Source organism: Porites lutea, chromosome 6 (assembly GCF_958299795.1).
Source record: "Porites lutea chromosome 6, jaPorLute2.1, whole genome shotgun sequence".
NCBI classification, from domain to species: domain Eukaryota; kingdom Metazoa; phylum Cnidaria; class Anthozoa; order Scleractinia; family Poritidae; genus Porites; species Porites lutea.
Genome location: NC_133206.1, coordinates 12656143 through 12671116, shown reverse-complemented (window position 1 = coordinate 12671116; position 14974 = coordinate 12656143). Strand labels below are relative to the sequence as shown.

Below are 14974 nucleotides of genomic sequence, written 5' to 3'. Positions count from 1 at the left end.
TTTCATCTACTGATTTCTGCCAGGTGCAGGAGCTCCTGGCCAGTGGGTATGTTTGCACCTTAATTACTGATACAAACAATATGTAGTCGTCAAGATAATTATGTACAGAAACAAATGCATAACTCTCACTGCTGTAGTTGGATAACAACAAATATCTTTTCTCCAAAAAAAAATTTTATTGTTTATTTTCACTAAAGAATTACTCGAGCCATGTCATCCACTTATTAATATCTGATACCCAGCTGTATCCTCACTTGATACAAATACAACTCTCACCCAGGCCAATCAGAAATTAAGCAAATGCCACGGCATATTAGCCTGCAGACATCCACTTTCAAACCCATTTCTTTTGGACAATAATTGCAAAGGTTGAATAGGGTGAATCCTAGACCTATACGCTGTGGCTACTATACCCTTTCTAAACGTTAAGCAAACCAATTCTCATCAATACCAGATATCATCTCTTTCTTCTTAAAGCCAGGGGGGTGGCTTCCAGTTTACTTCTACCAAGTGTTTGAATGCTAGTCGCTGTCGTCTACTTAGAAATTTCAGTAGTTTGAGACCGGACTAGAACTTTCATGTTAAAGTACGTACTTCCTGAATCATCCGTTGTCCAGTTCTAATTGCAGGCTATTTTCGGCGTCCAGTAGTCTATTTAATTTTCAAATTTTGTCCAGTTTTATTAGTGCTGTTGTTTTCAAAATAATACTACTAATAATAAAAATAATAATATAAAATCAGGAGCCCAAGAGCTCCTATAATAATTATGATGATAATCGTGATCATTCCGACCCCTGTTTTTTCCCAAGAACCATTCTTGCATTTGTAGATAGGTTCCAAGTTGTCACTGCCAAAATATAATCGTAGCACTTCCCAAGAGTTATTTGGACACGATGCCTGCAATCCCATAAAGCTACACGGTCGAAATGGATAGAAATCATTCTTATGGTACTGCTTAAGCCTCTTCTGCGAAGGAGCTTCAACTACATCAGCTCTGTTGTAAAAGGGAAACACGTCAAGGAACTGTTTGCCTTTAATTAGTCTCGCCATGGGTTCTTCAAAAACACATCTGTCCTCCTCCTTTTCAATGGTTTCCTGAAGTAAAGAAGCGCAATGCCAGTTTCAGTCTGAATTAAAACTGAATTTTTAAGTTTATTAATAAGCACTGTAATAATGAATTTATAAAAAGGACGGACAGTGTGGGTGGCGGGGGGGGGGGGGGAATGCAATACAGTTGGTAGTATTATAGGTCAAAGGGCAATGCTTGTAAATAGGTCTAGAAGCACCATCCTTTCCCATTAAAAATTTGGCGCCCTATTCCAACGGCCATACTAAATAACGGCTTATTCGATGTTTCAGGAAAGACAATATGCTGGGCCGAGTTTTTTGAAGTTCGGTTAGTCCTAACCCTGGATTAACTCAGACAGACCTATGAGTTGTCATGGTAACTGACCATGGATTACAGCCTGGCTGCATAGCTGGCGGGATAAGCGGGCGAGAGCTGTAGCAGTCATTTGGAGGCGGATTTGCGAGGAGATTAGGAGCAAGTCAAAGTTTCACGGCGGTCAAAGCCGAACCAACGTAAACTTACGATATTACACGCACAGTTAATTTTCTAAACAGGTGGTCCTGGTTCGATTCTCGGCTAAGGGAATTTCTCCCCCTCTTCTTTAATTTTACCCATTGGTTTAATTCCCTTTATTCATACTGCTAGCCCTTTACAACTACCCGCGCGAGGTGTTGCGATATACGTCAGTTCTAGCAATAATAATAATAATAATAATAATAATAATAATAATAATAATAGTTGGTGCGCTTGGTAAAGTGAAGAAGGGTATGGTAGAAAACATCAAGAAAGTATCAGAGAGAGCTACTATGACAGAGATTCAAAAGATCTGCATGCTGGGATCTGCGCGAATCCTCAGAAAGGTGCTCAGTGTATGAACAGAATGATTGACTTGACTGACTGACGCTCTAGGTCCATGGTTTGCGCCCGGCTGATGCACAAAAAGAACACTAGCAAAGACTGTGTGATAAAAGAGATAATAATAATAATAATAATAATAATAATAATAATAATAATAATGATATAGAAATCAATGATGATGATGATCGTGATCATTCCGTTGTCTCTTTCTAGTTTCTTTTCTACTCTGTGTATTGTTTGCCTAGTCTCCTTAGTACTGGTAGTAGTAATAGTTTAAATGCCTCCTTTCGGATTCGGCTGCTGTAATACATCCAAAACGCTCTTTTGCGACTACTCTTGAAGGAACCAGCTCCAGCAGGTGACCAGCACTGTGTAACCCAGTTTTAACTCTGACGAAACACTGTACTGAAAAACTCTAGTGAGCAACCATCCAGTTCTTTTTTATTACGACAGTGTGAAACCAAGTTCAAACTATAGTATGCCTGGTGGAATTTAAAGCTCTCGCCAAAGCGGCTGCTCCAGCAAGCATCCGCGACCACTTTTGTGCCAGTCGTACTCGGATCTGTTGTTCTAATACTGTTTAAAAGCGGGAGCTTGTTTTCTTTGAATGGTGTTTATTAAGTAAATCCGGAAATTGTACACGTGACTGCACGCGAAAACAAAATATTACTGTAAATGACCTAATAGACGCCCACTCTCCAATAAACGCCTCTTGGCTAATAAAAGACCCTCCTACGATGTTAAGTTTGTATTGGACGCCCCTCTATAATAAACGCTTCCTGTATAATAAGCGCCTCCCATGAAAATTACTCCAAAATACTAGGAAATAGCAAAAAGGATAGAAATCATTCAAGTTGTTCAGTTGTTTGCTTGATTAACAAAGTTTTGTGCATTGCATCATGTTCAATGTGAAGTTCAAAGAGGATACTGACAGAAAATGATACTTCTAGGAGGTCTTCTAGGAGGAAAGTGCGATATGGATCTTTAGACGGGCTAGACTGGATATTCTGCTATTTCGACATTTTTGCCGAAAGCATATTAGTTTTGTAGAGTTTGTTACAGCTATGAGAATAAACACCTCTCTCTTTCAAACGCCCGCTTTTCCCTGGGAACGGCGCCCTAGGGACGAGGTTGGGGTACTTCCCATTATGGCCTGCCTGTACGGGGAGGCTCCGCCCGAAAAGGGTAAGGGATTTTACTCGTTGGAGTATATGACAGGGTATGGAATTCTGTCATTTGGGTCTGTGAAAGGGCCCAAAGGGCTAGCAGATGAATTTTATGGCTTCATAAAGTCGGGAAAACTTTTTTGTGATTGTTTCCTATTTAACTGACGATGCATTTACCGGTAGATAAAAGGGATGCAAAAGTTCTAAACAAGGTATGTGAAAGGGGAACCATTTGCTCAGTAGAAGGTATACAAAAGGGGTACCTTTTTCGGTAAGGGGTTGGACTTCGGGCTGTACAAAATTTGTTGAGTAACCCCGCCTCCCCTCCACTAGGATACCAACCTTTCCCTCGCAGTTAAACATCCTCCTCTTATCAATCGATATGTTTAAGGGAAATTCTGGCTGCACTACCAGCCGGATTTTTCCATCTGAAGGATTAAAATCTCTCTTTACTGACAGCCTTTCAAGGATCGAAAAATAACTGTGTTCGACGAGAACATCGATGTCTGAATCGTAGGGAATGACATCACCATCTCGCATCGCTCCTAGGAGACTACCACACGCCAAGACATACTTTATATTGTATTGTTTAGAAATCTGGATCCAGTGTCGAAAAAGTTCATAAAAATCCTTCTTCCAAGGATTATCAGGGCAGCCTATATCACCATAAACTGATGTGTTTAATTTGCCCTGTATTGCTGAATCCATCGCAACGTTCGTGTAAGTTCTCGTACGCTTAAGCGACGAAGTTGAACTTGCTTTTATAGTCCCATTGAGTTTCAAGGTCTGTTTCAAGCTCCATCCGATGGTTTTTTGATTTTTAATGCCTCCTTGAGAAGATTGCTCAAAGTCTATGCTTAAAGCAGAGCTATTTGTCCTGTGATCTGATAGGTTGCTATTGCTGTCTCCTAAACCGTCTTTTTTCCAACTATGTCGACTGCTCACCCTAAACGTATTAGGGTCCTTGGTCAACGTGGAGTCAGCCGTGTAAAATATTAGCAGTAGCTTATAACAAAAACAGTATATCAATAGTGTAGTTAAAGTGACTGATGCAAAAATAAAGTATGTTAACCACCTCGGCGAATCCCTGAGGCACATTTTACGCGAAAGCAAAATCCACATAATTCACGTTCGTCGAGGTTTCAATAAGGTCAGATGCTTTCTTGCTTCGCCCTGAAACTGTAATGATACATTGGCTGTGATGGTGTGTTTCCCTCTTCTAAACTTCCCCCTTCCAGCCGTTACAAATCTTGAAGTTAAAATTAAATGGTGTGACCTGACATGAAAGACGGAGGCAAGGTTAAAAAAATATATAGGCAAAACAACAAACTAACACAGAACTCCTTTTTGAATAATTATAAACGCCATAATTATGTCTTGGCCAGTCTCAAGTCGCTACTAAAGAGATATTGTGCTGCTAAGCCACTAAACATCTAGCTTTCTCGTTCTGGAAGACTCTTACCTCGACTGACAAGCTAAGTTAGCCACCGAGCCGCCGAGCCAGTTAATTAAATTCCTCACTTGTTCTTTAAAACTATTTAAACACATTATGATTCGGTGATTGCATTCCACATATAAGGTGACAGCTGTGATTATTCATCTGTAAAATACAAATATCAATCTTGGATTTGTATTCTCTGTGCAAAAGATCATTGTCAAAGAGAACAACAAAACCATGACTACAAGAACTGATGAATACTAATCAGTGCTTTAAAAAAAATGTGGATGGGTTAAAAAGACAAAATTCACGAAACGAACCCTATGAAAACTGATCTTCACAGCAGAAAGAAGATAAAACCAAAAAAAAATTTCTTGAAAATTTTTTTCCTGATATTTCGGTTTGAAACGCAGTCTTCTTTGGAGGCTTATAAGCCATGAATGTTTGCCTGTCGGGCACAGTGAATATATACATATAGAGGATATTACATGGACGTGCGGAGATACGAAATTTATCTTTGAGTGTCACGTGTGAATACAGCGAACGAATGAAGATTTTTGAACACAAGAATAGAAATTTCGTATCTGCAAGCGGTCATATAATGTTTTATTTGTCATGTAGACACCAGTAAAATAGCAAACCATTTTCTTTTTCTGGAAAGGCGCCTATTCGGTAATTTATCATGTAGCCATAGCCAAGGCGATCTTTTCACTTGTTTTCGCGAGAAAGCTCTCCTGTCCGGCATTTCATCGGTGGTTATATACCCGGAGTAGTCTATCGATAAAAATCGGTATCGATTTTTCAATCGATAGCCTTAGAAAGGCTAAGCCTTAGAAAGTAAAAGGACGTTTGATCAATTCACGCTCGCGCATTCTAGTTTTATTTTAAGCTTTATAGTGGAAGGACATCTGTGAGCAGGGAATAAGTCAGCACAGAATTTGATTGTCGCGAATTTCTGTAACCGTTCATCGTTCTGCTAGTGATAAGCTAGCAGTTGTTCACTCGTCTTGTTAATGTTTAGGGCTGAGTCTTATTTCGGTCAAAGAGAGAGAAAGAGTGCCTGGCAAGGTTTCCAATGAAAGATTTGTGAACTCGTGTCTGGCAAACTCTCCAAGTGTTCATAGTATATATACACAGTTATACTCACCTTATAACTTCATCTGCGCTTAACGAGTGTCTTTTGGTCCATAACTTTCAAAACGACTTCTCCACAGAATGTCAATGATAACACATAACGCAAAAGAGTATCGAAGTGTGACTGTACAATAAATGTTACAAAATCTACCTAAGAGGTCCCTTCAGGATTTTCTGTCTTACGTCATCCTAACCATCTCGTACTTGCGGGCGCGAGCAATGGAAACGTCATCATTACCTGCCGATTCCTCGCGGCCCCTGTTCAATTAAGCAAATCGAGATTTTTTCTGGCATACTGACTGTATACTAGAGTGCCTCCTCGGGATTTCGCCTTCTGGGCGAAATCCCTGAGGGGGCAACAAGCAAAGCGAAAATAAGTTTTTTTTTAATGAAAATGTCAGGGCATTAAAAGACGCTCTAGAACACCTAAACGCGGGAGAGAGCACATTAAGAAGGTTTCTAACAGGTATTTTGTCGAAAAATTCAAAATTCCTAAAGGCTCGGGAAATTATTAGATTATGGACAAAACGCGCTTGAAATCACTCCCTAATTTCACTCGTCACTAATTGATTACGCCTATCTATTTCACGGAAAATTCCCGGCAATGTTCCTGGTCTTTACAGACCCACTTTCCATCTTCCTTCGGAAAACAGAGCAGATACCGACAGTCAAAACATGTCATTCTGCGAAAATTGTCAGAAGCAACTTTTAGAGAGTCTAGTGCTATTAAAGGCCTCCATAACCAACATTCATGATTCATGATCTTTCCATAATTTTCATGTAATATATCAAGCATGAGACGCAGTGTTTCATCACCAGATGAAACACCGAGAAGAGAGTAGCGGAGTATTTTTCAGGGACACCCAACAACGACTTTTGGAAAATATCTGTTCCGAAGACGATTTGAGATCTAGAATTTTCGGAACATTTGTTGTTAAATTTCTTGCTTGCCTGCCTCTCCTAGGATTTTCGAGCCCCCCGAAAAGGTATAATTGCCCATTTTTAACGGATTTTTTCCCTAAAAAGGTCACCTAGAATTTTCGGGAGCCTTTTTCCTGGCTGAACTTTTCGAAAAGGTAAGTTTTGATCCCTATAATTTTCGGATCATTAGACTTGCAGCTAGGAAATCCGAACAGATGAAAAATATTTAGGGGATAAAAATAAGCCTATCTCTACCTTTTAAATACTAAAATACGTTCAACAACGCTAGTTTAAATAAGTGGTTTTGAACTATATTCTCGTTGGGTGCCCCTGATTTTTGACTAATTTCGAGGTGTTTCATCTTGTAATGATAGATAGATAGATAGATAGATAGATAGATAGATAGATAGATAGATAGATAGATAGATAGATAGATAGATAGATAGATAGATAGATAGATAGATAGATAGATAGATAGATAGATAGATAGATAGATAGATAGATAGATAGATAGATAGATAGATAGATAGATAGATAGATAGATAGATGGATAGATAGATAGATAATATTTTTAAAAAAGCTGCTTTCAACGAATGCCGTACCCTAGAGTACTTGTTTAAGAAGACATTTGAATTTCGTAAGGGACTCTGCTTGCCTCACATTACACGGGAGCTTGTTCCATAGGATGGCGCCACTATAGCTAAAGCTATTTTTAATTTTAATAATTTGTCCGCGGTGAAGCGAGGCAAAGTTTATTCTGAGAGTCTCTAAGGTTATATGCCGTTTCTCGTATTGCAAACCTAGAACATAAATATTCTGGGGCCAACCCGTGTAAAAACTTATAAACCATCGTGGCTTTTTCAATTTTATGCTGGCGCGCTAGATTTTTCCATTCTAGGAGTTCAAACAGGTAACCAGCGTCTTCATGGTAGTCTGAAAAAGTCAAAACACGGGCCGGTCTATTTTGTAGTTTTTGAAGTTTGTTCCTTAAGGTTATCTCACAGTTTCTCCAAACAGTATTGCAATAATTGAAGTGAGGGTGAATAAGAGCTTGGTAAATTAGTTGTAAGGAGAAGATACTTTCTTTATTATCTTCTCCATATGGCTACCCCAATCGAGATTATGATCGATGGTCACTCCAAGAGATTTAGCATGGTAGCGACTTGGGTAACTCGAAAATCATTAATCGTAAGTGTTGGTGAAACTGTTACAGTACTCAGCCTCTGCCTAGATCCAATTAACATGAACTCGGTTTTAGTCATATTAAGAGTGGTTGTCAGAGAAAACCGGGCAAAATGTTAAAAATGTCAACGGAAGGGGGTCAACAGAATAAGTTCATACTAACATCATAGATAGGTTAGGTGCAGTAATGGACAAATATAATAAACATAGGTTCTTCACTGCTCTTGTATTAGATATACGAGCATCACTTTATTCGACCCCCTCGGACGCCATTTTTACAAGCAAATTTTCACCATTTTCTGAAACTCACAGAACCCTCAAAATTTAACGAGCGAAGTTTATTTTTTGTATGCGATACAGCACATCATAGAACTACTTTCTGAAACCATAAGAATTGTTAAGCAGCCACGGACAAGACTAAAATTTTCTTATTTGATCTGACCTAAACTCACTGTCTGCAAACGAGCAAAAAATCGGGCATTTTTGAATTGATCTACAGCGCACAACTAAAACGACAGAACAACTCTGACAGCCAAATTGCAGTCTACTATCATCCATGTAACCAAAACACTAATAATCATTTTGGGCCATTGAAACAGAAAGAAATTAGAAAACTCACATTTGTTATAGTTTCCAAGCTTTTTCTTGCAAACAGGCCGATCCCTTCGTGTTTGTTTTAAGTCCTCTTCGTGAATTTTCTTTCATATTTCGCTGTAAAGTATGTTCAGCAGCTGGAGGAAATATCAAAAAGCTCGAAATACTGCTTAGGTTACATTTTGAAAGGGTAAAAAGTGATGAACGATAGGATGAAACTAGAAAATAACAAAGCGACGCCATCTTGAAAATTCAGCACTCAGGAGGGACTGGCACTAGTAGCTGCGTTCGATATCTAAACACACGGACAAAAATTGCAAATTTTCCACGACCACATAGAAAACCAAACCTAACGTAGAAATGTAACCAGAAAGCCACGGATTCATGTTAGAATTTTTTTTATCGAACTTGGGGTATTACGAACTATTACCAGGAGCCTATGGGCTCCTGATTACCAATAAGATAAAAAACAAACAAACAAACAAACCAACCAGCTTATCCGCGACCTACTCCAGTCTTATTTCTCCTTCAATTACTTCTTTTAGTTGGATTTAGCTTGTTTTTCTTTCAAAGGAAAAAGCAAGAAGAACGCCTGATCGCAGGTTAATTGGTGATTAACTGACATTGTTTCATTCCCTCCCCATTTCGAGGTGTCCCGTGAATGTAGATAATATTAAAGATCTATTTTGTCTCTTTATGAATTACTGAATCACTTAACTTCGCTCTCATGCGAGCTAGCTAGCTAGACTTGCTATATATCAAACTCGCGAGTTTCGAAGCGTGCGGGCTAACTGCGGGCAGTGGATATTGCTTGCCGTAAAATTTGCAATAATTTTTATTACCAACTGTTTATTAGTAATGGTAACAGGACTGAGTGGAGTCCAATTCGGTCTGTAATCACACGAGTGATTAACAAAATCGGACGACCGCGTAGCGGGAGTCCGATTTGTTTAATCACGAGTATGATTACAGACCGAATTGGACGACACGAAGTTCTGTTACCAATTAATCATAACTTTAACAAAATTTGTGATATATAGGGCTCTTTTTAAATCAAAACACAAGAAATTCCAAGATTTTTTCGCTAGCTATGAAAAAATAGGCCCTTTAAGCGCGCGCGTGATGGCGCGTACTGTCCAATTACTTAGGCATGACGCGTACTGTCCTATTAAACTGTCCTATTAAGGCTGAAATCAGGGCAGTTGAGAACCAATCAGATTTGAGAATTTTGTTATAGTTATGATTAAAATAAACATAGTACATGTAGTTGAATCAGTGTGCGGAGCGGGCATTTTAGGCCGCAAAGCGGCCAAGAGAGCCAGCGGACGAAGTACTTTTTTGAAAGTAAGCCTTCTAACTGATGATCTCATCGCTGTCACTTCGTATTTCCATAAGGTAATAGACCTTCGAATGTTCACAAGAGCTGTCAAAATAAGCCATTCATAGCGTTTACCAGTAGTATCTGGTTTACCGGAAGGATCTGGAAGGAGCTTTTGTTAAAAAGTACCATTAAAGGAGTTCTTACGACTCTCACTCTGTACCCCTTCCACTCATTGTTTTTTTGTACCGTCACTTCTTTTTCAGAATGCTCTTTGCACGGTCCACACAAGATAAACGCCACGTTTAGAGGGAACGCGCAAATTCTCTTACAGATTACAGTACTGTTTGCAGCTCAAAAACTTTACGGTTCCGCGGGTCGCATGTAAAGAAAAGGCGGATCCGTGCAAGTTTTTGGCCGTTCAAAAATTTGTAAAAGGGGTCCGAGTGTTAACTCGAGTCGGTACCTTTTCCATCATTGATAGAAGTCGCACACCTGGAAGTTTGCAGCCACTAGGTTCCTTTTTGTTTACTAGTGTAGCTGTGAAAGAATTGACATCTCCTACGTCTCTTCGTCACTGGATTTGTCAAAAACACTCTCACTACGGTGTTTAACAAAGCAGTCCTCATATTTAGAGAAATTGTCAAGGTCTCGCCTTAAATTCAGAGGAGGCAATAATGACAGAAATGGAATTTATCCATCTCCTAAGGAGGTAATTTCCAACGCCATTTCGTTCGTTAATCTTTTCCACGGCGCTGTTGCAAAAAATGCGCGCGCGAGTCATACAAGATGGCACAAAATGTGCTAAAACTAGCACATTTAATGGCTATGATATATATTTCAGGTGCACCCAACGACAATTTTCGGAAAATATCTGTTCGGAAGACGATTTGCGATCTAGAATTTTCGGAACATTTGTTGTAAAGTTTTTTGCTTGTCGGCCTCCATGGGATTTTCGAACATTTAAAAAATGGTATAATTGCCTATTTTTAACGGATTTTTACCCTTAAAAGGTCACCTAGATTTTTTCGTGAGCCTTTGTTCTGGCTGAAATTTTCGAAAAGGTAAGTTTTGATCCCTATAATTTACTAAAATACGTTTAACAATGCTATGTTTAAGTGGTTTTGAACTATCTTCTCGTTGGGTGCCCCTGATATTTCGATGAAGTCAACCCCATCAGCCCTGAAAAAGGTATCCAGTTACCTGGATACCTTTACGGTTACGGTCTACTACCCCGATTTAGATATATATGGCTCCTGGTAGAGTATAAAAACGTAATTTTGTGCAATTTCGCGGCGTAATTGGCGTTGCTAGATAACTCTGTCCGCCTTCAGGAGCTGGTAAACCACAATTAAAACCAAAAATGTATGAGTAAAGACTACACATCAATATTCATATTAATCTTGTAAAAATTCTATTATGAGCCATTAAAACTGTTCAATGACATTCTTCACCTCAGACACTCGTGTCAGTCAAGTGTGAATCGAAGTCCCCCATTTTGCCTTTTTGTTCAAAAAAACCTTTGACCTAGCAGCCCGGCTGCATCTTGCGCTCATCACCCGCCCCCAAGGGGTGAGGATCTGGCTCCTTTTTCATAGGAAATTCATAAATTGTCTCCTAAAACACTGTGCAATATGGAAGCAAGGCCAATTTAAGCACTAAGAGCTGCTCAGATATCTCAGAATTGGAAAAAAACTAGTGAGAGAAATTGCTCAAATTATACAAAAAGTTGCTTGAAACGAAAAAAGTCGCTCGAAATACTAGAAGTTGCAAAAAAGTTGCCGAGCAACTTGTGGAAAGCCCTAGGGAGAAGGGGGAGGGGGAGGGGGGGGTGGGAGGCTACTCACTGATGCTTGGCTCGGAGAGAGTCCGCCCCAAGGTCCAGTCCCTTACCCTTATATATACTATTTTTGACAAAAGGTACCCCTTTCGTGTATCTACCATTGAAAAGTTGTACCCTTCGTAAGAATAAATCGGTAAGAAAGGAGGTCTTCGGGCCATTTTCGTGTAACCTTTAACTGAATTAACATGTAAATGATATTGCCATAAGGCGTGTTTCTTCGAAGCATTTTAATAATAGGTCCTTTAAAATACTTAATGAAAGATGTTCCTCTCCTTTCACATACTTCAACGTGTGATTTTCGTACCCTTTGTTACACCTGATGCTTGAAAGAGGTACCCTTCGGGCGAAGCCTTCCGGACTATGAAAAGTGCATCATGAAATCGAGAACAGGAGATGAGTGGACCTTCGGACATGGACGGTGATTGAAGACTCACGCAAAAATAGATGATACAATAAAGGCGGTGCCTCGCATGGGACGTTAGTCCCGTTGCACCTACCCCCTTTTGAGTTTTTGCTTCTAAATTCCTTTTCTTTTCTTTTTTTTGTGTGTGTTGTATTATAAATTTATATTGTATATTACAGGAGTACCCAATAAAGCTGTGGGAAAAAAAAGATTCCAAAGAAAGCCTTATACGGGATAACTCAAAATGAAGTGAATGAAGAGTAAATGAAGACTGAATAAAGTAATGGCAATTGGTCACCTGTTCACCGCAGCTACTAGTGCCAGTCCCTCCTGAGTGCTGAATTTTCAAGATGGCGTCGCTTTGTTATTTTCTAGTTTCATCCTATCGTTCATCACTTTTTACCCTTTCAAAATGTAACCTAAGCAGTATTTCGAGCTTTTTGATATTTCCTCCAGCTGCTGAACATACTTTACAGCGAAATATGAAAGAAAATTCACGAAGAGGACTTAAAACAAACACGAAGGGATCGGCCTGTTTGCAAGAAAAAGCTTGGAAACTATAACAAATGTGAGTTTTCTAATTTCTTTCTGTTTCAATGGCCCAAAATGATTATTAGTGTTTTGGTTACATGGATGATAGTAGACTGCAATTTGGCTGTCAGAGTTGTTCTGTCGTTTTAGTTGTGCGCTGTAGATCAATTCAAAAATGCCCGATTTTTTGCTCGTTTGCAGACACTGAATTTAGGTCAGATAAAATAAGAAAATTTTAGTCTTGTCCGTGGCTGCTTAACAATTCTTATGGTTTCAGAAAGTAGTTCTGTGATGTATTGTATCGCATGCAGAAAATAAACTTCGCTCGTTAAATTTTGAGGGTTCTGTGAGTTTCAGAAAATGGTGAAAATTTGCTTGTAAAAATGGCGTCCGAGGGGGTCGAATAAAGTGATGCTCGTATCTCTAATACAAGAGCAGTGAAGAACCTATGTTTATTATATTTGTCCATTACTGCACCTAACCTATCTATGATGTTAGTATGAACTTATTCTGTTGACCCCCTTCCGTTGACATTTTTAAGATTTTGCCCGGTTTTCTCTGACAACCACTCTTAAGAGTGAGTCTGTTTGCTCTTAGCCAATTGTGAACATTTTCTAAGTCTTCGTTTAAACACGTCTAAATATTGTGAATATTGTTGCTCCCGTATGTAAGATGGGTATCATCAGCGCACACCCGAGGCTCGCAATTTTACAGGCAGCTGGGAAGGTCGTTAATATATAATAGAAACAATAATGGACCTAAAATAGTACCCTGAGGAACACCACAACTCAAAGAGCAACTGCTAGAGAGGAGACCATTGATGGAACACATTTGTGTGTGGACCTATAAATATGACTGAAACCATTGATGCGCAATACTATTAATACCGTAGAGGCTTAGTTTTCATTAAAGGATCTCATGGTCCACAGTGTCGAAAGCCTTTTTTAAACCTGGGAATACGACAGCATTGATTTTGCCACGGTCAATATTATATGCCCAAGTATCCGTGGCCTCAAGAAGAGCCGTCACAGTTGAATGAATAGCACCAACGCTCGATTGATATTTACGGACGATGTCGTGTTCTTCTAAGTAGGCATAATTGATCATAGACAATCGTTTCAAACACCTTGGTCTCAACTGAGATCACAGAAACTGGGCGATAGTTTGTTAAGGTCTTCTCTGTCCCCCTGTTTGAAAAGAAGGGTAACTCGTGCACATTTCCAATCATCGGGAAATATACCTAGACTAATTGATTGGTTAAAAATATCACAAATAGGGATGCAAATGAGATCTGCACATTTCCGGATGAGCCTAGCAGATATCTTATCAAGACCAGTTGCCCGTGACTTGTTTAGTTTATTCAAAAGTGAAAAAACTTTGTTAACAGCGGTCGGACGGAGCTGAAAACATTGGTCTGTACTGGTGACGTACATCTGATAAACATTACAGTCTGGAGAATCAATATTACGGCTAAGTCTTGGACCGATAGTAGCAAAATGATTATTAAATTCGTTCGAAAGCTCAGTTGGATTGGTTATTGTTACTCCATTTACTTTCAGAGATGTTATCGCTGTTTTCCCAGATTTACGTGAAGTAAGTTCATTGATAGTCTGCCAGGTCTTCCTTGAATCGCCTGTATATTGGTTAAAGCTGTTTTGATAATAGGTTTGCTTGGCTAAGCTAATTTCTGAATTTACAATATTGCGTAGTATTTTAAATTACGTCCAATCATTGGGATCATTAGATTTACATGCTTTAATTTTAAGAATTTCTCGATCATACATTCGTTTCTTTAGCTCAGACGTAATCCAAGGTGAACTACGCGCGCGAACACGAAGTTTCTTAAAAAATTGTTAATTAACTTTGACATTAAAATGCAGTCCTCCTTGATTTAATCCCTTCTCAGAGATATTTCGATGTTGAATAAGTTCCCATCAATTCTGCCGGCAGTAACCCTTAACTCTTTCTGCTTGAGGTCGTTAGCGCTGACGTGCAAAATGACGTGGCACCAGAGAACGACTTTACCACTACCCGATGGCCAACAGCTTTCGCTAGCTACGAACCTTGAATATTTTTTATCATAGAGTCACCAATCAATAGGATAGTCTGTACTTTTTCTGACATAGAATTTTCGTTGTCTCTTGGGTCATTAGCATTGGGTCGTCTTTCTTTGCTTTCCTTTGTTTTGGTTTTTTCCTTTTTCTTTTTAGTGCCAACGGCTTGTTATTCTTTCTTATCTGGACGCTCATTTGGCCGAGATCACCTCACGTCGTCCGCTTTGAAACACTGTGTCAAATGCTTGATATTACTTCTCAAGCAAAATGACTTTAGGAGAAAATGAGGATGCGAAAATGAGCGTTTTTCTCCCCATCTATAGCCCATCCTTAACGTTTTACTGGACACCCTCCTCGGAACTTTGCGGGGTTCTGCGATAAAAGTATTTGTACTCGCTAACTCGAACTAAAATCGATTTCCCCTGGATTTCCGTCATACATTCACTGTAATTTTACCCTCGGT

The 14974-nt window shown here is 39.3% G+C and overlaps 1 protein-coding gene and 1 long non-coding RNA gene across 2 annotated transcripts; both read right to left on the bottom strand.

Annotated features, from left to right (window-relative positions):
• Positions 1-269: 269 nt before the first annotated feature.
• On the bottom strand, positions 270-4065 carry LOC140941310 (ribitol 5-phosphate transferase FKRP-like). Its single transcript, XM_073390291.1, has 2 exons — positions 3436-4065; positions 270-1095 (listed from the first exon to the last, which is right to left on the bottom strand). The coding sequence occupies exons 1-2, from the start codon at positions 3799-3801 to the stop codon at positions 712-714; spliced, it is 750 nt and encodes a 249-aa protein (XP_073246392.1). The 5' UTR covers positions 3802-4065; the 3' UTR covers positions 270-711.
• Positions 4066-4275: 210 nt separating this feature from the next.
• Positions 4276-6017, bottom strand: LOC140942338 (uncharacterized). Its single transcript, XR_012166531.1, has 3 exons — positions 5679-6017; positions 4556-4693; positions 4276-4369 (listed from the first exon to the last, which is right to left on the bottom strand). It is a non-coding gene; the product is annotated as an uncharacterized lncRNA (long non-coding RNA).
• Between the last annotated feature and the right edge of the window lie 8957 nt (positions 6018-14974).